The 22,641-nt window shown below is 33.6% G+C and overlaps 4 protein-coding genes across 7 annotated transcripts; 1 reads left to right on the top strand and 3 right to left on the bottom strand.

Moving 5' to 3' along the window:
- Positions 1–3,438: 3,438 nt before the first annotated feature.
- On the top strand, positions 3,439–8,908 carry LOC118049091 (probable potassium transporter 13). 4 transcript variants are annotated; one of them, XM_035058968.2, is made up of 9 exons: positions 3,439–3,737; positions 4,341–4,572; positions 4,672–4,920; positions 5,449–5,499; positions 5,769–6,029; positions 6,114–6,166; positions 6,366–6,480; positions 7,222–7,476; positions 7,571–8,908. In XM_035058968.2, the coding sequence occupies exons 1-9, from the start codon at positions 3,696–3,698 to the stop codon at positions 8,551–8,553; spliced, it is 2,241 nt and encodes a 746-aa protein (XP_034914859.1). In that variant the 5' UTR covers positions 3,439–3,695; the 3' UTR covers positions 8,554–8,908. The 4 variants fall into 4 exon arrangements, with proteins under 4 accessions (XP_034914859.1, XP_034914858.1, XP_034914860.1 ...); XM_035058967.2 differs by having other exon boundaries at positions 7,553–8,908; XM_035058969.2 differs by lacking the exon at positions 5,449–5,499 and having other exon boundaries at positions 7,553–8,908.
- Positions 8,909–9,095: 187 nt separating this feature from the next.
- Positions 9,096–9,673, bottom strand: LOC118049092 (uncharacterized). Its single transcript, XM_035058972.2, has one exon. The coding sequence runs from the start codon at positions 9,508–9,510 to the stop codon at positions 9,304–9,306; it is 207 nt and encodes a 68-aa protein (XP_034914863.1). The 5' UTR covers positions 9,511–9,673; the 3' UTR covers positions 9,096–9,303.
- Positions 9,674–11,556: 1,883 nt separating this feature from the next.
- Positions 11,557–19,758, bottom strand: LOC118049089 (probable LRR receptor-like serine/threonine-protein kinase At1g56140). Its single transcript, XM_035058966.2, has 24 exons — positions 19,588–19,758; positions 17,994–18,168; positions 17,801–17,872; positions 17,644–17,715; positions 17,463–17,534; positions 17,199–17,270; positions 17,022–17,093; positions 16,850–16,921; positions 16,669–16,740; positions 16,493–16,564; positions 16,343–16,414; positions 16,172–16,243; positions 15,976–16,041; positions 15,668–15,730; positions 15,450–15,494; positions 15,228–15,289; positions 14,621–15,003; positions 14,340–14,535; positions 14,086–14,247; positions 13,724–13,842; positions 13,389–13,599; positions 12,911–13,142; positions 12,590–12,740; positions 11,557–12,496 (listed from the first exon to the last, which is right to left on the bottom strand). Exons 1-24 carry the CDS (start codon positions 19,715–19,717, stop codon positions 12,086–12,088), a joined length of 3,126 nt encoding a protein of 1,041 aa, XP_034914857.2. The 5' UTR covers positions 19,718–19,758; the 3' UTR covers positions 11,557–12,085.
- Positions 19,759–20,620: 862 nt separating this feature from the next.
- Positions 20,621–21,403, bottom strand: LOC118049131 (protein BRANCHLESS TRICHOME-like). The gene has a single exon (XM_035059029.1). It carries the CDS (start codon positions 21,401–21,403, stop codon positions 20,621–20,623), a length of 783 nt encoding a protein of 260 aa, XP_034914920.1.
- Between the last annotated feature and the right edge of the window lie 1,238 nt (positions 21,404–22,641).

Raw genomic sequence — 22,641 nt, 5'->3', positions numbered from 1 at the left:
ACAAAAACTGCTTTCTCTGCGGATACCAACGACATCTGGGCACTATTCACGTTGTCTCTCTCTTTTTTTGGTTTACTCGTGATCAATATTCTCCCTGAGCCCAGATTTTTGCAGAAGATTATACCCATTTGATTTGTTAAAACAAGTTATTCACGTCAAAACTTTGTTTTTTCACAATCTGGTGATTAAGGGGACAATATATAAGATATTTTAATTAACAAACCAACTCCCTTGTGTTACAATCCACACGGCATCGGATATGATCCAAATGTTCACCAAGGAGCTGAAGAGCAGCGAATCTGTATCCAAGCAGTGAATCTAAGCACTTGTTGTTAGAGATGCACTGTGGGCCATCATGATTGTTGCCACCGTCAACAATTAATTTTAAATTATTATTATTTTAGTATTTTTAAATCATTTTAATATTCTATATAAAAATAAATTTTAAAAATAAAAAATATTATTTTAATATATTTTTTAAAAACACATTTAAAAACTAATTACCATCACATTTACTAGCATTATCGTTATACATTACATGGACAAATATCTTCGATGGCTTTCTACGTCAAGAGAAGCGTGCACATGAAAAACTCAAACCAGCATTTTCAACAAAGAAAACTGAATCTGACCTTCATAATTAAAAAAAAATAGAAAAGAAAAAAAAATGTGTGTGCTGCCAATGAAGAAGGGCCAGAGAGCATCTCAAGTTGCAGAACTTACATCTCATGTCAATTTCTTAATGATGCCCTCCTCTTTTCTTTTCGTGCTTGGTCCTTGAAATTTTACTCTGATTCTTGTATTTTATTTTCTTGCAAATAAGTTTTTAATTGAATTTTTTTATCCTCGTATTTTACAACGAAATTCAGTCCCTTAATGATATTTTTTTTTCAATTAAGTCCCTGCATGTCAAATCTTAAACTCGATCAAGATTAGTCAAACGATTTTAAATGGGTTAAAGGACAAGATACGAGCTGAGGAGATTTAAGAAGTTATATATGTTTAAAAAATTAAAATTCTTATTTCCTACGATATTATCATATATTTATTGTCATTTAAAAAAAAATATATTTTCAAAGATATTAGATTAAAAAAGCAATTAGACATGATATGCGAAAATGATTTTTTAAAAAAAAGAAAAATACTCTCATAATATTTATACGACATTACAGGGAAAAACAAATCTTTATTGAAATTGAAATTTAAATTATAAATACGAAAATGTACATTGATAAATATTCATGTTGTGGGGAGCCAACACGTGGCTTTAACAACGTTAATGATAATAATAGATAGAAAAATTATAAATACCACCCATAGGCCATGAGTAAGACTTAAGAAGGTTGATTTTATATGATTAAATGCAAGTTTAAGTTTTATTTTATTTTAGTTGGAATGCAATAATCTTAGATCAACCTGCATCTTGTAAGCAAGATTTTTAATTACAAAAATATCCAAATCTAATTGTTTGCATGCGTCTAAGAAAGTTTTTGAAACTTTTCTTTTATAAATATTCCAAAATTAGATATATGTATTACTATATGGTCAAATTTTTTCTAACATAAAAAAAATTTAGATAATAATAATAACTTAAGTCAACATAAATTAACTTGATTAATATATGATTAGGATATGAGATCGAGATAACATATATAGAGAAAAATGAAAAAAATATTGTAAAGCTCAAGATCCAATAACCTAGTGTTAAATGATGAAACTAAAAAAAATAGTTTTTTTTTTTAAAGCAATGTCAAAGAAAAAAAAATCGAGTAAACTCAAGTTAACTTGACTAACATGACACTTTTGATATGAGATTGAGATAAAAAATTAGATAAAGCAAAAAAGACTTTTAAAAACTATAAACCCGAGTTAGCAAAAAAAAACTAAACTTAAATAAAAAAAAATACTATAAAAGATGAGCCTGAAAACAAAAATTTATTTTTTAACAAAGGACCTAAAGAAAATATCGAATTTAAACTAAGTTTGGATTATGAAACCGTGATTATCTTATAGAAAGATAAACACGTAAAAAACCACAAAGTAAAAATTCCAATCATAAAAAATTTTTTAAAAATAAAATAAATAAAAATAAAAATAACCAGGATTGGATCTAGTATAAAAAACTAAACGAAAAAAATAATAATTATGGGCTAAATTGAAAAATAAAATAAATTAAAAAAATGATAAAACGATAGCAATAAAAAAACAGGACCAAAGTTGGAAAAAAGGTTAATGAAATAAAATGTTGAGAAATACAATTGATTTTTTTTAATAAAAAAAGTAAAAAAATATTAATCAAAAGAATAAGGATTAAAATATGATAAAAAAAAAAAATGATGAGGGATAAAATTAAAAAAAATCAAGAAAACAATAAAATAAATAAAAACAATTAAAAGAATGAGGTTTAAATTGGATAATAAAATAAAATAAAATAAAATGTTAAGGGATGAATTTGAAAAAAGATTCAAAAAAACTAATAAAATCAAAACTAATAAAAATACAAAGAAAAACATATTTGATTTTAGAAAGGATTGACGCTAATTTCTAGGTTAGGAGAGAGAAAACAATAATAAAAAAATCATTAGACATGTGCACGTGACTCACCAACACAAAAAAAATGTGCATGCTAATGATATTTTTTTTTATTTTTTAAAAATTATTTTTGATACCAGTACATCAAAATGATTTGAAAACACTAAAAAATATATTAATTTGAAGTTAATAAAAAAAAAAAAAACTTAAATTTTTTTTCAAAAATACTTTTAAAATTAAAGTTTTGAATTATAAATTTAAGTAACTGAAGAGCTCTCTAAGCGCCATTACCAAAGGGCATGAAAGCTATCACGCGCTGAAACTTGTGTTGTAAGCATTGATAATTTTTTAAATAATATTTAATTTTTAAAAATTACCAAAATTAATCTAAAAATAACAAAAAAAAAAGTCACAACAAAAAGGCTAAAACATCCTAGAAACCAATCCTATAGTTTTTTTTAATCTATTTTAATAGCGATCCTGTCTCTTCATTGTTAAAAAAAAAAATTAAAAGACAAAAATGCCTCTTTGTGCGAGTTTAATGTTTTTTTTATTTAATTTCTGAAACCTGGGAGCCGTTATTTGAACTGTTTCACTTTCAATAAGAAACAACCTAAAATGAAAATCAACTAACAAAAAATGAAAGGAGAAAATTTTCTCAACAAAAAATAGACATTTTGGCGCCATTTAAGAAAATTCCACCGACCTTCCTGGCCAAGTGTTCTTTGGCTTTTTTTAAAATCTTTGACTTTGTTTTAAAATATTAATTTTTTTTAATATAATAATATTAAAAATAAAAAAAAATATAATTTTAATATATCTTCAAATAAAAAAAATATTTTAAAAAACCATTTACACTGTACTTCGAAGTAAACAGAATATATATCTTTGAAGGATCCTTTTTTGACTCTTTTCTCTCTCTAGAAAGCATCCAATTTTGACTCTCTTTTCTCTCTAGAAACTTGAAACTACACACACTTCTCTACTCCTAGCACCATTTAATAGCAACTTTATTGTTACCCGGAAAGGGGAAAACAATAAAACCATCTGTAAATTATCTTCCTCTTTCTCTTTATGGACTCTAAAGAAAACCCATTTCAGCTTAGGATTCTTGAAGTTTTGTTGGGGTTTCAGTTATTTTATTACTGAAACACAGAAAATAAATGGAACTTGAATCCGGTTCCACGAACCGGCAATCTAGATTGGTAAATTAATGTTTTTTTCACTGCAACGTATGCTTTTTTTGGTTGCTTTCTTCTTTCTTTTCGGTATTGCAATGTTGGGTTTTAAGTTTGTTGTGTATTTGCTGTTTAGTTGCCAAGAAAATGTAGCAGAATGAAGGAAAATTTCATGGTTGGAAACTTTTCTTTGGTTTTTTTGACACTCATTTGAGTGATTGGTCCTTTTTATGTGGCATCTGTTTGGTTCCCAAGAAAATGCTGCAGAACGAAGGAAAATTTTCCTGGTCAATGCAAATTTAGAAGCTCTTCTTGATTTTGTTTGACACCCTTTTGTCCGATTAGTCTATCTTGTTAAAATCCGCCCCTTCTCTTTTAGTTGGTTATTTTTATACTGTTTCATTCACGTTTAGTCGAGTGAGTAAATTTAGAAACTTGCTGCGATTTTCTTGACACCCTTTTAGTTGCTTGAGCTAATTCTGTTCAAATTTGCCGTTTCTTTCATTGGTGAATACTTTCTTTAAACATGTTAATTATCGTTTCATTCACGAATTATTTGAAAAATAGTAGTGATGGTATTGAATTGAGGAAAAAGGTGTGATTTTTTGGTGTTTGTTAATCTATTTGCAGAAACTTTATAAAAGTACTTTGATTCTAGCGTACCAGAGTTTTGGTGTGGTATATGGTGACCTTAGCACATCACCAATTTATGTCTACACAAGTACCTTTTCGGGGAGATTGAGACTTCACGAGGACGACGATGAAATTCTCGGGGTACTTTCTTTGGTTTTCTGGACTTTGACTTTAATCCCTCTCTGCAAGTACATTGTATTTGTATTAGGGGCTGATGATAATGGCGAAGGTGCTTTCAAAGACCTGCCTTTGTGTTTGTTTGCCTTTCTAATTTAGAGATGTTTCCGTACTTTTTCTGTGGATTGTTGAAGGAGCCTCAATGTTACAGGAGGGACATTTGCCTTGTATTCATTACTTTGTCGCCGTGCAAAGTTAGGACTTTTGCGTCCTTCTCATTCGACAGACGATGACATATCTTCTCAAGACTCTTGTCTATTGATCAAAGAGACTAGGGCTAGTTCTCTTCTGAAGGAGTTCTTTGATAAGCATCATAGTTCTCGTGTTGTACTGCTGCTTATTGTGATTTTAGGGACTAGCATGGTTATAGCTGATGGTATCTTGACCCCATCAATGTCAGGTATGTTTCTTTCCTAGTTTGCTAGTAACATAGATTGACTTCAGTTTGTAAAGATGTAGAAGTATGGCCATTGTTGGTACACAGTTTTGGGTTGTCGCTAATCAAACAAGACCACTGGAATGGTGGCCATTCAAAAGGTAGATTAAGGATTCGTACTCTTTTGACGTAAATTGCATTCAAGCAATGGCCATCCAAAAGGTCTACCTCTGGTAGATCGAGGATTGGTAATCTTTGCATCTAAATTACTCAGTCAAGCCATCGCTGATTGTGTTGTAAAAGACACCTCATACATAGACCAGTTGTCCCAAATAGAATATAGTGCTCAACGTTTTGGTCTGTCAATTAATTCAAGAAGGGCTTGTCACTTTTATATTCTCTTAGTGATTAATGAAAGATGATTTTATGGTTCTGCTACTATCTTGCCATACAAATATTTTTTAAAAACACCCAATATTTTTTAAAAATGCCGTCTACTTCTTTAATTATCAATGAGATGTAACCATTGAGTAATCTTTTTTTTTTTCCCAGTCCTTTCGGCTGTATATGGCATCAAAACTAAGGCTGGAAGTCTGCATGACAGTAAGTAATGTATCATTTCTTGTTTGTCCTTTCTGACAAAACATAAGTAGAACTTGTTTCTCTCATTATAATGGTGTAACAGACTTGCTTTGCGTAATATATGCCTACATACTTTGTTCCCAGGATTTAAATTCTCATATGATTGTTATAACATTAGCTAGAAGGCTCAGAAGAAAAGTTGAATATAATTACCTTTGGAATGAACGAGCAAGATATGGAGCATTTGTAGTATCTTTTAGTGATATATACTTCTACAATTTTCTGTGCAGGTTATGCTGTTTTGATAACTTGTCTGATTTTGGTGGGCCTCTTTGCACTTCAGCATATTGGGACACATAGGGTTGGCTTCCTTTTTGCTCCTATCATCTTATTGTGGCTATTATCCATTAGCGGGGTTGGTATTTACAACATAATTCAGTGGAATCCTCGTGTTGTGAGTGCTCTGTCACCATATTACGTGTACAAGCTGTTCAAATTGACAGGAAAGGATGGGTGGACTTCTCTTGGAGGCATTGTCCTTTGCATTACAGGTTTGTTGGTTCCCCTTCATTTTCCCCTTTTCTGCCGAAGATTATTCTTGTGAGAATGGCTGAAAAAATGAACTTCTTAATAAGGTGCGGAGGCTATGTTTGCTGACCTTGGTCATTTCTCTCAGCTTTCAATCAGGGTAAGTTTCCACTCTTGTTTTATGAGTATGGCCAAATTTCATGACTATGTTTGTGCCTGTATGCTAGGCAGTTGTTTTGTGGTCATTTTGTTTGTTTAATGATCTAAATTAAACTTTTCCAGGTCATGTACATTGATTTTTCACATCATCAATTTATTTCCCTTTTGACTTTTTATTTTTATTTTACTTACAAGAGCAGATTGCATTCACCGCAATTATTTATCCTAGCTTGATTCTGGCTTATATGGGTGAAGCTGCTTATCTCTCTAAGCACAAAGAGGACCTTCAAAGAAGCTTCTACAGAGCAATCCCTGGTAAGATCTTTTTTTAATTTCTTCTCCCAAATCCTATTTATTTGTTTGTAATTCTATCTGCAATTCTGCATATACTAGATCCTAGAATATTAATCTGGGAACATAGATACTGGAAATAACTAGATTTTAATTATTTTGAGTCTAGAGGGTGTCAGATGTGATTTCATATAATTGTGAGGTTGTTCCTTGTCTTTCTTGATGTCAAATGAGATTGTATGGTCATATCATGAAAGGCTTGTGTTTTCTTTTGTCTGCTGCTAATATGAAATGTCAAGTTTTGAACTTCCAATTTTTTGCTCCTGAATGGCAGAGACCTTCTGTTTCTTCTTAATATGATATTCAACATGCATTTTATTTTCTGATTTTGCTAGAATTTTTTGGATTCTGTGTACAAAATTTTGCTTCAAGTGCAAGTTATTTGTCACGAGGATCAGCTCTATCTTACACAAAATATTAAACTTTATCTGTAAGTTGTTAATGGTTCTTTAAAGCACAATTTTCAGGCTGGGACCTTTGATAGGGCTGGCCAATGTTTACGTTCTCATCACCAATCTTTTCTATTGTGCATGATTTACCATTATTTTGGGAAGAGGAAGCATGGTGCTGTTTAATTTTGCAGTTTGGCTCACCTTGCTAGCTATCTGCAAAGTGTTTTTCCTGCTTAGCTATATCTAATTTTTGATTGCAGCATTGTCTTGGAGCATACTCTTATGGGATTTTTTTAATTCCTTTTCCATTCAGAGGTTGTATTTTGGCCAGTATTTATCATTGCAACTCTTGCAACAGTGGTGGCAAGTCAGGCAGTCATTTCTGCCACCTTCTCGATTATCAGCCAGTGTTGGGCACTGAAGTGCTTCCCTCGTGTTAAGATAATACACACATCAAATCAAATGCATGGGCAGATATACATACCGGAGGTGAACTGGATGTTGATGGTTTTTTGCCTTCTTGTTGTGATCGGCTTTAGGGACACAGATATGATAGCCAATGCATATGGTACTTGCCTCTCCCTCCCGTCCTCCCTTCCTCTCCATCTCCGTCTCTCTCTCAATTAAGTTAGCAATTTGATCAGTTTATCTCTTTGTACCAGGTCTCACAGTTATCATTGTAATGTTTGTTACCACCTGCTTGATGTTTCTTGTCATTGTTATGGTCTGGAAGCGGAATATTCTGGCTGCATTTATTTTTGTAACTGTTTTTGGATTTGTAGAGTTGCTCTACTTGTCTTCTTGCCTGGCCAAAGTGGCCAAAGGTGGCTGGATCCCACTCATTTTCTCCCTAATAGTTTTGTCTGTGATGTACATCTGGCACTATGGGACGTTACAGAAACAATCATTCGAGTCACATAACAGAACATCTTTGGATATGCTTCTTAGTCTGGGCCCAAATGTTGGTTTAAATCGTGTTCGTGGCATTGGCCTAATCTATACAAATGTGCTCTCAGGGATCCCGCCAATGTTTTCACATTTTGTCACCAACTTTCCCGCCTTCCACCAAGTCCTCATATTTGTAACATTTCAATTCCTGACAACTCCAAGAGTTTCTGCCAATCAGCGTTTTATTGTAAGCCGCATTGGTCCCGCAGAGTTCCGTCTCTATCGGTGCATTGTCAGGTTTGGTTATAAGGATGCAAGGAAGGAAAGTTATGCTTTCGAGACCGACCTGATTGAAACTGTGAGAGAGTTCTTGCAGCATGAGAGTGATGATGGTGATGCTCGAGACTCAGTAAGTGCAATGCCTGTAAATCAGCCTGAATCAGACTGTCTACGGGATGAGGTTAGCATGAGAGTTGAGAATTGTTCTGGGGTTGGGTTGACTAGATACAAGAGAGTAAGATTCCGTGGTGTCGACAATAGTAAGGAATTGGATGACCTGGAGGATGCCCGGGAAGCTGGTCTGGCATATATGATGGGCAATACTTGTGTCTTGGCAAGGGAAACATCATCATTTGTGAAGAAATTTGCCATTAACATTGTATATGGTTTCTTGAGACGGAACTGTCGGAGGCCATCAACAGCACTAGGGGTTCCTCATACATCTTTGATTGAAGTAGGAATGGCTTATCGTGTTTAACATCAGTGATTGATTGATATTCTGAGTAGGGGGTGGGGTATTATTGGGATTAGGAGGTAACAGACAAAATGGAGGTGGCATCATCAGTCCATCTGGCTGGCTTCTGCAGCTAAAATGAAGCATTGATGAGGAAGCCATCTTGACATGGTTTCTGGAAAGGATTGCGGAAGGGTTTACCACTGTAAACTAAATGTAACAAATAGAGGCTCAAAGAATCTGAAGTGGCTGATTCAATTACACTGTTATAGCTTACATAAAGAGATTCCTCAGATTTAGAGATAAGTTTCAGAGTACACAGGACTGACTCTTGTAGTCAATTCTTTTGTATAATAGCATAATTTTCTTTTCATAGTTATTTTAAAGTGTCTTGTTTCCCCAGGGGGGCGCTTCTTCTCAATCTCCCCCGCTAGCATGAAAGGAAACCTGTCTTTTTTCTCTTCTTCTCTTGGAGGCGTCATTTGGAAAGATGCCAAGCACTTTGTGGAACAAAATGAGCAGAGGCTAACAAATTGCATTCCAGAAGAAATAAATCAACCAAAAAGTAAAAATACAAATCTTTATCAGTTTCATTCATATGACAACCAATATACAATCGCCAACCCATATATTACAGCTCAATTCAGTACGTCAAAATTCATAGACAAATAATGCTCAACAACCATACCACACATCTCAACAGCATAAAAAATCACTCTCTACACCCCATATAAGAAAGTGAAAAGTAAAGCAATAAAGGGGAAGAAAAAAAGTCTAAACATTTTCCAAGTTTCCTGGCTTGGAATAAGGTGGAGGAGGTGGTTTACTAGCAGTACCAGGTGGTGGAATAGGTACCCCAAAAACTTGAGCATTTGTACGGACATCTTGTCTTCCTTTGTATCTCCCCAAGTAGTAGCATCCAAAACCAAGAAGTAAGCAGAAGATTATCAAAGGCAAAGAGATCACCACTACCATACCCATTTTCCAATATTCCCTTCAAGGCTGTTTAGAGAGAGAGAGAGAGAGAGAGAGAGAGAGAGAGGAGACTCGAAGCAGGTTTATGCACTAGATGAGAGGGAAGAGAGACACTGCAGGAAGGTTTTCCTACGTTTCTTTGGTGGTCTTATGAATGAACTGGAGGATTCGGACAGGGGATTTTAAAGAACTTGGTTTCTAACGGTAGGCTTAACGTTCAAGCTTCTAACGGTTACTTTTTTTGGTGGGCCAACGTCATGCTCCATGTTACATTCACATGGATGGATTATTAAAAGCCCAGAATTAATTGTTATAAATTATGTACGATGTTGAGCTGTCTTGTCTTGGAATTTTAGCTTTTGTGTTAAAAAAATTAAAATGGACAAATTTCCATGGGCAGGTCAAAGACGTTGCCATTGAATCGAAGTTTTGCAAAGTTTTGGATTTTTTACTTTTGTATGAAAAAGTAAAAAATAATTTTAAAAAATATGAGAGAGGATATTAATTTAAATGAAAATAAAAAAGATTAATGTAAAGTAAACCACATATAAAAAGAAGATTATTAATTAATTTTTTTAAATAATCAAAATTAGAACAAAAATACAAAAAATAAAAGAGGTCAAGCCGATACTTCTAACCTGCTGCCTAGAAAGCCAAGCATGCCTGACCTATATGCCTGAGTTTTTTTTTTTTTCAACTCATCCTACTCTTTCTTTATATATATATATATATGTGTGTGTGTGTTTTGGATGACAAAGGCAGGTGACATGTCATTATTTATAATATTTTTTATAATTTTTGATGATTGAAATATTAGGTTCTTTAAAAACTTATTTTTAATTTATTTTTATTTTGAAAAATCTAAATAAATATTCTTAAAACTTTAACAAACTGATTTCTCAACTTAAAACATTTATAAATTCGTTCAAAAACATAAAATTAAATCAATTTTTTCCTCAACTTAGATCTATTTTGAATAGCCAAATAAAAGATAAAAAATATTTCAATAAAACTTATCTCATTGAATAAAATTTATTAATATAAAAAAATATATTTTTTTTTATTTTTAAAATATGAATAACTAATAACTTTCTCTCTACTTTTTAAATTTTTGGTGACTTTCCTTTTCCTTTCTTAGACTAGGAACTTAACCGTTAACAAAATAAAAAATCTAGACCGAACCACATAATTTTCAAACTAAAAATTTAAAAATAGAAATTGAGAAAAACCTCAATGCATTTCCCCCCAAAAAGCTTTAAATGAATAATGCTGAGTTAAAAAAGGGTATTATTTTTCCATTATTTTTAATTTTGATCCTCTTAATTTTTGTAAAAAAATAATTTTTTTTATAAAATCAAGTATCAATCCAATACAAGATTTTTTTACAGCATATTAACTTCTTAGAAAAAAAAATTAAAACAAATTATCAAGTCCAATTACTAATGAATGCAACTTAAAAAGATGAAATAAAAAGGTTTAGATCTTATTAATTTAGTTTCCATACTTCCTCTGAATGTTATGAGATAATCTATAGTCATCTCAATATTTTATATTTTCTAATAATTTAATTATAGAATATTAATTTTATTTCATTTAAATTAAAAGTTATCATGAAAAAATTATATTATTAACTTCAAATATTTACACTTAATTTATAATAAAAATTAAATTTATGATACCAACTAAATATGAAAATGTAAAAAATAATTTTAATCTTTTACATTACTAAAAAGTGGTTATATAAATATATAATTATTATTCATGTCTTCTTTCATTTAAAAAAACAATGAAAACTTGTAAAAGAAAACTATGAAAAATCTTTAAAATATGTTTTTTCAAACTTAATATAAATTTTAAAATTGGAGTATCACTTAGTACAAATTTTAGATAAAAAAATATTCTATTTAAATATAAAATATTATTTTTCTGACTATTTTTTTTTTAAAAACTAGAATATTACCTTGTTTATGAATACTTTTAATGCTTTTTTTTTCCTTGGAGGCAATAAAGTAATAGAATATAAAGATAATTTAGGAAATACTTGTGTCGTGGTACTTATGAAAATACAAATCATCTGGACCATTGAAAGTTTTTTCTTACTACGTGTCATCTATAGAGAACAAAAGGTATTCTAAGGCGAGCCTTCATAACAAAGGCACTCTTGAAGCCACCGTCTAATGTTGGCTTATAGTTAATCAAGGCGGAGTTGTATTAAGCGTTCGTCGCAAGCACATTTTACTTGGACGGTGGGCAAGAGGAACACTTCAGGTATTGTTTGCTTGAAACTTTGTTTATAGTCTGTAAATATAATATATAATGTTCTTCCACAAGTGTCAGTGCTTGGCAAGAGCTATGACAGGATGAAATCAATTTTTTTTTTTTTTTTTCATTTTCTGATGACAATATCATTTCACATATATAGTGCCGCAGATTCCTTGTACATTTTTTGTACAAATGTTAGTGTTTAAAGCTTGTCATGTCTACAACTAATCATACAACTGGCTAGAAAAAGAAGGCATAAAGTGCTATATATACTCTATTTGGCTGCAAACTATGCAGCTCTGTAGCAATAACTAACCCCTTACCTTCCATCCCCAATAAGGTCACTCAGCCTTGGTTCAGTGATATTTAGTGGGGAGTGTATTTGATCACCTCCTGGACTAAGATCAATTGAATTATGATGCTGGCTTTTATTCTTGCTCTTGCTATCACCAGTTGAAGCAGATGCTGGGGTGTTTTCAGTTGAAAAGCTGCTAGTTATATCCTTAAAGTCTATATCAGTCAAGTAGCTTGGCTTTGATGTAACAGTGCTCACTTCGATATCTCCGTTAAACATTGCCACAACTCTTGACATTGTCGGCCTCATTGCTGGTGAGGCTTGAGTGCACAAGAGAGCTACTCCTATAACTCGAAGAGCTTCATTTTCATCAAATTCTGTTACACTTGGATCCATCAGTAGCAAACTTTGTCTACTTTCGTACAGAGTCCATGCCTAAAAACATTATACGATCAATTCACAATGAGAAGGATTAATTTTGTTAGCAAAGATACGCCTGCCAAAAAAAAAAGGTGTTGTTTTCTTTACCCATTCAAGAAGATAGACTCTTTTATCATCTAAGCTATAGTCAGAATTTGCTCTCCCGCTTATGATCTCCAAAGCAACCACACCAAAACCAAAAACATCAGCCTTCTCAGTCAGATGTCCACGCATTGCATACTCCGGTGCCAAATAGCCACTATAAGAAAATTAATGTTCTTGGTGAAAAGGTTTATTGGGAATACATTCAAATAATCTCCATTGTTTTCACATATGGCTTCTATATGCCGCACTGTGGTATAGAGCATAGCACAGTTCATGGTCAGCAAATTACAAATGCTCCGATGAAAAGGTTGAAGGAGATCTTACATGGTTCCTGCAACTCGAGTGCTGATGTGAGTTTTCTTGTCGTCGTATAGTTTTGCCAATCCAAAATCTGATATTTTAGGGCAGAGTTCTGCATCAAGCAAAATGTTACTTGCCTTGACATCTCTATGTATAATCCTTGGACTTGACTCCTCGTGGAGGTAAGCTAATCCTCTAGCAGTTCCCAGGCATATATTGAAGCGGGTAGGCCAATCAAGATGCATTCCATCTTTTTCTGCATAATAAGTAGATGCATGCTTAGTACATAATCTATTCCATAACCAAAATGGAGTTTGAAATCTGAACATGTATCTTATTGAAGTATAGTTATTTGGCCATCCACGATGCCCTTTTTTTCATGTACTTCAACCACCAAAAGTAACTTGTGTCTGTATATTTTGATCATCTGGATGGGTATGAAGAATCAAGTTTCTATGGTTACTTAAGGGAAGTAAGCAAAGTATTTTGGGCATCTTCATACCAAAGAGATTCTTATCAAGGCTTTTGTTTTCAAGGTATTCATAAACCAGGAGGCGTCTATTCCCTTCGATGCAGCATCCGTACAGTTTCACAAGATTACAATGTTGAACTGCCGATATGGTGGCGATCTCAGTTATAAAGTGGCTCATGCCCTGGTTGGATGCAACTGAAAGTTGCTTTACAGCCACTGCCCTCCCATCAGAAAGCAAACCCTGAAAGGTACCAGAATTTAGTAACATAAAGCATACCTCTTGCAAGGTAAACTAAAAAATCTTGAATCACAAGCTTGTCATTTTTTAAAAATAAAATTTAGAGCAGTCATCTTGCGTTTCTTACCTTGTATACAACTCCAAATCCCCCTTCCCCAAGCATATTTGAAGGATTGAAGTCATCTGTGGCTTCTCTCAGCTGGGTATAACTAAAAGTGTTTGGTCTAGGGCCCATCCCAGGAAACACTGCATATTCAAGTAGAAAAATTGAAGTGATTACTTAGGATACCTTTCTTTGTCTAACATATACATTTCTATGTAGGAAATGGTGAATCATTCAAGTACAATCAACCTACTCTAAGGAAATTACATCTCAGATTCGAGGCATAAAATCATTTTAGGTTGCTACAAGAAAATCAAGGAAATTTTGAAGGCCCTTGGCAGCATATCAAGATCAAGCAAGTTGCATCATTATTGTGATGATCTTACCTTCCTCATCTTCGCTGTCTTTTTTCCTCATGATGTAAACAACTGCAAATATCAGGGTCAGGCACACAACTCCAGCAGAAACTGAAATACCAACAACCATCCCGGTCCTGCTCTTCTCTTTCCGAGTACTGGGTGGTATCCCACTAACAGTTGGTGTAAAACCTGTGCAGTAAATACGGTTATAAACAGCAGTGAGAACTAGAGAAGGAAAACCTGGACATACTAAGTTCGATTGGTGAGTTATCACATGTTACCTGGAACAACATTAAGGGCTGAGATGATTGGTCCATAGTAGCCTTGTACAGGGGTACAGCAGGTCCCCTTACCAGCCCAAAACAAATGAATTTCCAGATGATTTTCTGACACAGTAACATTAAAAGTCCTTGTAATTGATCTCTCAACCCCACCTGCCTCCTTTGATATGTCAAAGTCTTTCAATTGGCGACTTCCCTATAAAACACATGAACGCATAGAGAATGGAGTTATAATTATAGAAGTTCTGTACTATATGTATTTGGTTTCAAACATTTTCTACCTGAATATAGATATCAAAAACGCGCCGTCCTAAACTCTCCCAAGTTTGTGAGCTTCGATCTGCAAATGCAGTTTCGGCAAATAACAAATGTACAGTATAAAGCCCATTCTCTAGACCCAGGCCGAAGTACCTAAGTGAACCAGGAGATATCCTTGAAGTCTGATAGAGCTCTGGGGTATTAGTGCTGAGAACTTGTGTCAAGGTATTTTCAACATACTCAGGACTTCGTCTATCAGCAAACAAGCCCACATTGCTCACTGCCCATTTTTCGGTACTAGTTACACTGAATGATGCTGCACTGAGAGATGAGTTTTCAGCTTCATAAATTGTGCCATCAGCGGTTCTCATCTCTGGACCACCACACTTGATTGCGAAATTTGCATCTACAACAGATAAAAAGAAAGGAACTGAAATCAATTACTCTCTACCACATTGATGAACACATGAAGACATTTTCACCTATACATGTAACCAAGTCCTTAAAGCCTAGACATATGCTGTACAGTACTAGGATGATTATCGGAAGGGTCTAGGAAGGCGCATTTCATATTGAATCAGACAGTGAAAAGTTATGTCTGGAACTAAATTACTGGATGAAGAAGCGTACAACGTGGAGTATCCCGATTGCATGGGTAATTTCTCTGTAGACAGTTCAATCCTGGCAGAACACTACATAAGAAAACAACTCTTATTGCTTATCAAAATTGGAAAATAAGAAAGAAAAAAGGGAGGAAAGAACTGGTTCCACATGCAGGTAATATGTTGCACCAGTTTTGCTCACTGTGCACACTATTAATTACAATGGCTTTGAAAGGACATGTCACTTCACCTTATATTTGAGTTGTCAAAAGTGAAGTTGTTGGCCACTAAATTCCTGCATAGTTCCACAAAGATTACCGGTAAAACTTAGTAAAGATTCATGATGACAGAATACAACGACATTGCATCTTATGAGGTAGTAATTTATTTGGAGTTTAATAATATTAATTTAGTGACAAACTCAGAATAATGATGGATGAAGAAAGTGCCCTGATCGGGAACACATACAATTGTACATTTGAGGCTACCCATGAAGGAAAAGTTCCGGACAGATAATTGTAAGATAAATCTCTGCATACAAAAATATATCAAAGGGGGTTAGTAAGCACATGATAAAAAATGAGTTGGAATAAGATGAGATTCTGACTAAATTCAGATATGAAAAGAAAGGAAATAATGATGGCTTCAGAGTATAGTCCAAAGAAGAAAATGGAAGCATGATACGATCTAACACCTACTTCAGAAGCTGTTATGTAATCGCTGCTTGGGAAGTGCCACCAGATTCAATTTATAATATGCTTTGTATGAGGACTTACATTGTCTGAAGTGTATTGCTTTTCTGTTCAGGGAGGGTTCCAGATAGACTATTGTTTCCAAGAAACCTGGCCATTACAATAGCATAGAAGAGAAAATAACAAGGTGAAGATTTCACCAAGAGTCTCCGAACTAAAAAAAAAAAAAGACAAAGAAATTGATCAAAACACTACAATTGAAAGGTTAAGTGATATTTACAAGTATTCAAGAGAACTCATCCTGAATAAAGCACTTGGAACTTGGCCTGTTAAGTTGTTAAAACTTAAATCCCTGAAAAAATTGATGAAAAAATCACAAAAGAAACATACAGGCATAATTAGATTTCATGGACGGCTTTGGCATTTCAAGTTGAATGTATTGAGATCTTACAGTCTATTTAAAGTTGGGAGCTCTCCAATATCAGATGGAATACTACCATTGATCAATGCATTCCTCAGATTCCTTCCAAGAGAAAAATCAAGTAGCTAGTGCAAATTCATATGCATATAAAAAGAATGGATAGACTAATCAACTACTTACAAGTCGGTCAAGTTCTTCAAGTTCTTGATAAAATCCAAGGTAGAGCTCATGTTGCTTAAATCGCTGATTCGCCTGTATAGTTATGTGAATTTATTACTGAAACTAGTTTTCTTTTGTATGCGGATAAGCATATGAATGACAGAGAGATAATTATATATATAAATAAACAAACTCACAGAGAGTTTAATGAGGTCAAGTTGGAGAAACTGAGTGGTATAGGACCTTCAAAATAATTCCCTTGAAATCTCCTGGAGAAGCATTCCATAAACCAATCAAATAAATCATTCTTCTCTGTAGCTGTAAACATACTACTGTCGCATCTAACAAATGAAAATATCAGAAGATTCTATGATTTACAATGATGTAAGCCCTGTCCAGTTGCCTATGAAGTCAGGTATGTTGCCTGTGAAAGGATCATCCGATGCCCACCTGAACATATACAAGCCAAGGTAAGCCATGCTGGGGTATAGTAACCTTGGATTTTAAGAGGAACAAACTGCAATAAGCTTATAGAATGTGATTTCCTTACAAGACTCTCAATCTTTGAAGGTTGGCAAATGTTGAGGGAATTTCACCACCCAATCCACAACTATTAATATAACTGCAAAACACACATATATGTCAAAATCTTGTTGACAACATGTGGTACAAATCCTTACAGAGCGGAGATTGTTTACATTAGAGGGAACATGTTGCTACAACTTACAGTTCCTCAAGATTGACAAGATCACCCAGTTCTGGGGGAAGTGTGCCTGAGAAATTATTTACACCAAAAGACCTGTTGAAAATGCAAACACATAGGGCATTTTTCAGAAGATATCATCCGAACAAGCTTTCCCTATTTGCATAAAAGTTGTATAATACTTCTATCTTATAATCTGTCCATAACTTAAAGAGTACCAGAAAGAGGATGTTTGTGGAAGATATCTTTAACAAAGTAAAATTTAATTCAAAAGAAGGCCAATCTTACAGCAAAGTGAGCTCCTTAAGATTGCCAAGCTCCTTAGGAATGGTCCCAGAAAATGCATTGTGGGCAATTGACCTAGTCACATAAACAAAGGAAGGTCACTGAGACGCCATACTTAAATTTTCTAGTAACAGAAATTTTCAAACGTAACAAAAGTTCTGACAAGAAGTACTTCTTTACTTACAAACCCTTCAATGCTGATAAATTTCCAATAAACGCAGGCAATGGACCAGTGAAGTAATTTTGATCAATTTTTCTACAAAATTCCATCAGCAATGTGAGCTAGAAAGAAGCCTTGAATCTTTCAACAAAAAATTTATAACTTGGGCGTGTTTCCTTACAGAAAGGTAAGATACTTCAAAGCTGTAAGTACTTCTGGAATCACCCCTTTTTTGTTCAAAGCATAAACTCTCCTGAAAACAGTTTGAGAGTTAAATGCAAATTAAAATATAGGAAAACAGCCCGTGGATTTTTTGTAGTTTCATGCTAAAAGTCAAAATTATAAGAAAAGAAAAACGAGAAAGAGAGACATACAGTTGGGTAATGTGACATGTAGTTTGAGTACATTCACATTTGATGGCAGGGTTGTTGTCAGGGTCTTCAAAATCAGTTTGGTCAATGGCAGATCCGCTGCATGGCTCTCCACTCAAGTTCCATAACCCCACAGCTTGTGCGTCCCATTGCTCAAATAGCGAGTTCAATGCACTCACTGTCTCACCATCACAAAAACAACTTTTAGAAGCAGTGCTACTTCTTATCCTCATTAAGATGCTTACACATGCTCATTTGATGGAGAAATCATTTTCACTCAATGATGATTATAGGTAGACTTCCAAACAAATTGCCTTAAAATAGTATATTTTACTTGAGATTATTTTTTATATATATATATATATATATATTTTTTTTTTTAAAAATTTGTTTTTAACATTATTAAATTTTAAGATGCTTTTAGAAAGTAAAAATAAATAGACTGTAAAACTGAATCTTAGCCAAATTACTGGACTGGACATAATACCATATATAGCACTGCTCTCATGGCCTGCAAAAAATTGAGCCAGGAATACTATAGCTTTTCAACCCACAGTAAAAAGTTGCCCATGTTCTTCTTTTTTCCTAAAATTTTTTTTTTTTATGTATATAATTAGGATATCAATCAGCTAAAATCCATCGTCTGATTAACTAAAACTTTATAATTAACAACATATTAGTGAATAGTGATGTTCATGTTCTTGTTCTTGGCTAGTAAAAAAATCCACACTATGATTACCCTTTTCTTCAGTAATTTTTGAATTGAAAAGCTTATGTAATCCACTACGAAGATATGGGCAGGGACACCACATTAAATCTACACTTCACACTTCTTCTTATGTTATCTAAAAGAGAATCTTTGAAAAAATCATACTACTCATTTACATATGTTTTTAAGAAAGTGTTTTTAAGGTAGTGATATATATATATATATATGATGATGATGATGATGATGATGGTGATGTAACAGTTCAGGAAATGTAATTGAAGAACCACATGCGGGCGACCACAAATAAAGTGGGCATTGATCGTGAGCTGACCCTCTGCAGACCACACGCATCCACAATCTCTTTCAGATTGCTATCATTCCAAGAAAATATCTGGAAGGTTAGCCATCGGTACGAGCATTGGTAAAAAAGATCACATTATTCTTTGGCTACCAGCTTGTGATATTAAGGTCTTAGCTACTTAACGAAAACATCATTAAATACACAGGTAGCTTCTTTAGTTTTCTTCTTCTGCTGAAAAAGCAATTCCGATCAGCATAAATATGAACCAAAAACAAACCCAGAAATAAAAACAAGACTTTCTGTCTGGTTTTTCATGTCGTACAGTCTATATATATATTCTACAAACAAGATATATTTTCTAGCTAAGAAACAAAGATAAAATTTAAAAATCCCTTTGTGTGACTATATAGTTTAAAAACTCTCATAGCTAAAGCTAACGATGCCATGTACACGCAAAGATTTCAAACTAAGAGAAAAACAAATTAAGATGCAAGAAAAACCGATATACATGGTTTATTTTGGTACAGTTTGGACCTCAAGAGGATTCATACTTGTACTGTAGAATTCAAGGGATCAGAGAGAGGTACCTTCAGATGGATCAGTGGTGGCGTTTTGAGCACTGGACAGGTGAAAGGTTGAAAGAAGAACGAAGAAGGGAAGAAGGCAAAAGCAGTAAGCAAGTGCTGAAGAACAGAGCAACTTTACACTCAATTCCATCTTCTCTCTCACAGTGAGAAACAGAATGCTTCCCTTCAGACCTATACAACGTAAAATAAAAGCTTGTTTATAAATACAGAGAGAGAGAGTGAAGAGGACTCTTAGCTGGTGAGGTTTCTTTCTTTCTTTCTTTCTATTTGGCATAATATTTGAAGTTCAATCTTGAAAAGTCAAGGAACTGTAAAATCCTGTCCATTTCAATTATTTATTTATTTATTTACTGTGTGATACGGTATCCTCGTACCTTCTTCCGCATACTTGAAAAAAACTCAGCCTTTTAATTTGACTGAAATCAAATATTCAAAGCCAGCCAAAGACAAGAAAATTCATGAGAATTTATCTCACCTCCTCTCCCAGGGCTTAAATTCAACTTTTTTAGGCTCTTTGGCTGCAAACCTTTATAGCATCGACCTAGACTGATGGAGTTTCTTCCAACGTTCAAAAAAAAAAAAATGTTAACGAGACATAAGTATTCTAAAAATAATAAAATAAAATTATAAAGTCTAATCTAATAAAATCTTAAAAGAATCAATTAAAAAAAATTTAACTTGCAAAATTTGTCATTTAAATGATAAGAGCATAATAATTTAATGGAAATTAAATTAAATAATTATAAAATTTAATTTTTAATTAATTTAATATTAAAAGATGTGAAGTTAAAACTCATATGCACATATCAAGCATCAGTACATATTTCAACCCTTTTCTAATTTCATGGCCTTCAATATTTCAAGTAAAACTCATATGCACATATCATCAGTACTCACACTCTCTCGACACTAACAAGCCCAGAAAACACTACTCATTTGACAAAACAAAAATCAAGAAGATAATTGAGAGTCATTGCAGATTAAGAGAGCACAAAAAACTAATCAAACACAAAGGGAAGTGAAAAATAATTAATTACGAAACGATAAGATTAGTGGATCTGATGGGGCTTTTTTGTTTCAGTAGAATCCTTCGCTGTGCCTTTTGACACTCCAACTTTGTGCCCCGATGCTTGTTTTTGGACCCTATTGCTCGAACCACTCTAGGGAATTCGACAAACCCCTTCATCCCTCTCTTGATGTGAGGATTCTCAGGTTCTGGTGATTCTCTACTTCTCTGAATTACCATTGATGAAATGCTACGAGTGTTATCATTAAATGATGACTTTTCACTCAAGATCGCCCTTGTTGATTCACTGTTGTCATAACAGGATTTCTCACTCAAAACTATCCTGTTTAACTTGCCCGACAAAATAGCTGTAGTCTTTAATGGAGTTGCGATTTCAGGTTCTTTATCTTCTTCACTCTTCTGTTCCATTCTGGAAGTTGAATTCTGGTGAGGCTCTGCCTGTGTAGTTGTTCCTACCAATTCTAACAACTTCTCTTCAAAGAGCATTTTCGCCTCTGCAAGCTTCATTTGAACTCTTTCTTCTCTTAAGACCTCAGCCATTCTTATCATCTCTCTTTCCTCTCCCATTTCTCTTTTCATGTGATCAATCTCATCTCTATCAGAAGAGATTTCTCTAGCAAGCTCTTCACAAACTCTCTCAAGCGCTTCCCTTCCTCTTCTCTCTTCAGCCGATTCCTTGGCTAGTCTTTTTCTCATAGTCTCCAACTTCTTTCGTGCCTTACGTTCATATTCAAGTTCAGCTATCAATTCCAGGATCTGGGCTCGAGCGAAATCTAGCTCAGTGTCCATGATAGGTGTAAGAAAGGTGAGATCCCAGAAAGAAGCTGCGATCTTGCGAGCTGAAAGAGGAAGGTGTAGGTGTCGAAGATGTTTTTTACTTTGAAAATGTTGTTGATGATGGATATTTATTATGTTGTGAATTATAAAATGGTTCTCGTACAATTTCCAGCTTGTGCCGGTGGTGGTGGTGGGGTCTCGAGGATTGGATTCACTCGTGGAATTGTCTAGGCTGTTGATTGATCATCATCACCTTCACTTCTCGAGATATATTAAAATTAAAATGTTACGACACGTTCTGTTATTTATTAATTATTTGACAATGATATATTCTATATATGATCTAACTGGCTACATGCTGGATATGTTTACACTCGTAGAAGCTCTTCTTCGAGTCCCATTCTTGCCTTTACTGTCCTAGGAACTAAAAGAGAGGGAAGAGAAGAAATGAATCTGGCTCTTTCACTGAAGAAAAAACAAAGTGAGAGATGAAGATGGCTTTTTCTTAATTTTTGAAAAAACAAAAAAGGTTGCCGCCTTTACTTTAATCTATTCGGACAGAGATTGAGCTAACGAGGTAAATCACCATAATCTGATCTAGGAATCCACAAAAGAAAAGAAAAATAATAAAAGCAGGCTTCTGTTGATGGCAGAGCAGTGAAAAATTGATGCCACAAAAGAGTGCTATAAATAACAGATGTATATGAACTTCTACTGATCATCCGAATAAAACCAAATACAATAATAAATCGTATTACAAAAAGCTCTCTAAATATATGAACTTCTACTGATCATAAAACTCAAGTTCTCTAGATATATGAACTCCGACTGATCATAAAAGTTCACCCTGATATATGAAAGACTTGACATATTAAGATCATTCATTATATTAGAAAGTTGAAACAATATTTAAAATAAATTCAAACATAAATGCATCATTAACTTCTTGCCAAAAACAACTTTCAAAATCTTACAAATCATGTTTTTATTCTTGATAATAAATAAAGATTCAATAACTTGATTATTAGATATTCAGATGCCACCAGCCCATTTAGTTGACTAGTCTAAACAATTATTTCCGTCATTTATCATACAGACACCACTAGTTTCAACTAATCCAGCTAGTCTCAATTGGTCTAGATAATCATCCATGACATAGATGCTACATCATATTTAAACAATTTTTCTTTTTGTTTTTTTTTTCTTCCATAAAATATATTACAAGGAATAATACACATTTAACAAATTTG

Source organism: Populus alba, chromosome 3 (assembly GCF_005239225.2).
Source record: "Populus alba chromosome 3, ASM523922v2, whole genome shotgun sequence".
Taxonomy (NCBI): Eukaryota; Viridiplantae; Streptophyta; class Magnoliopsida; order Malpighiales; family Salicaceae; genus Populus; species Populus alba.
This window is presented reverse-complemented; position numbering and strand designations above follow the sequence as displayed.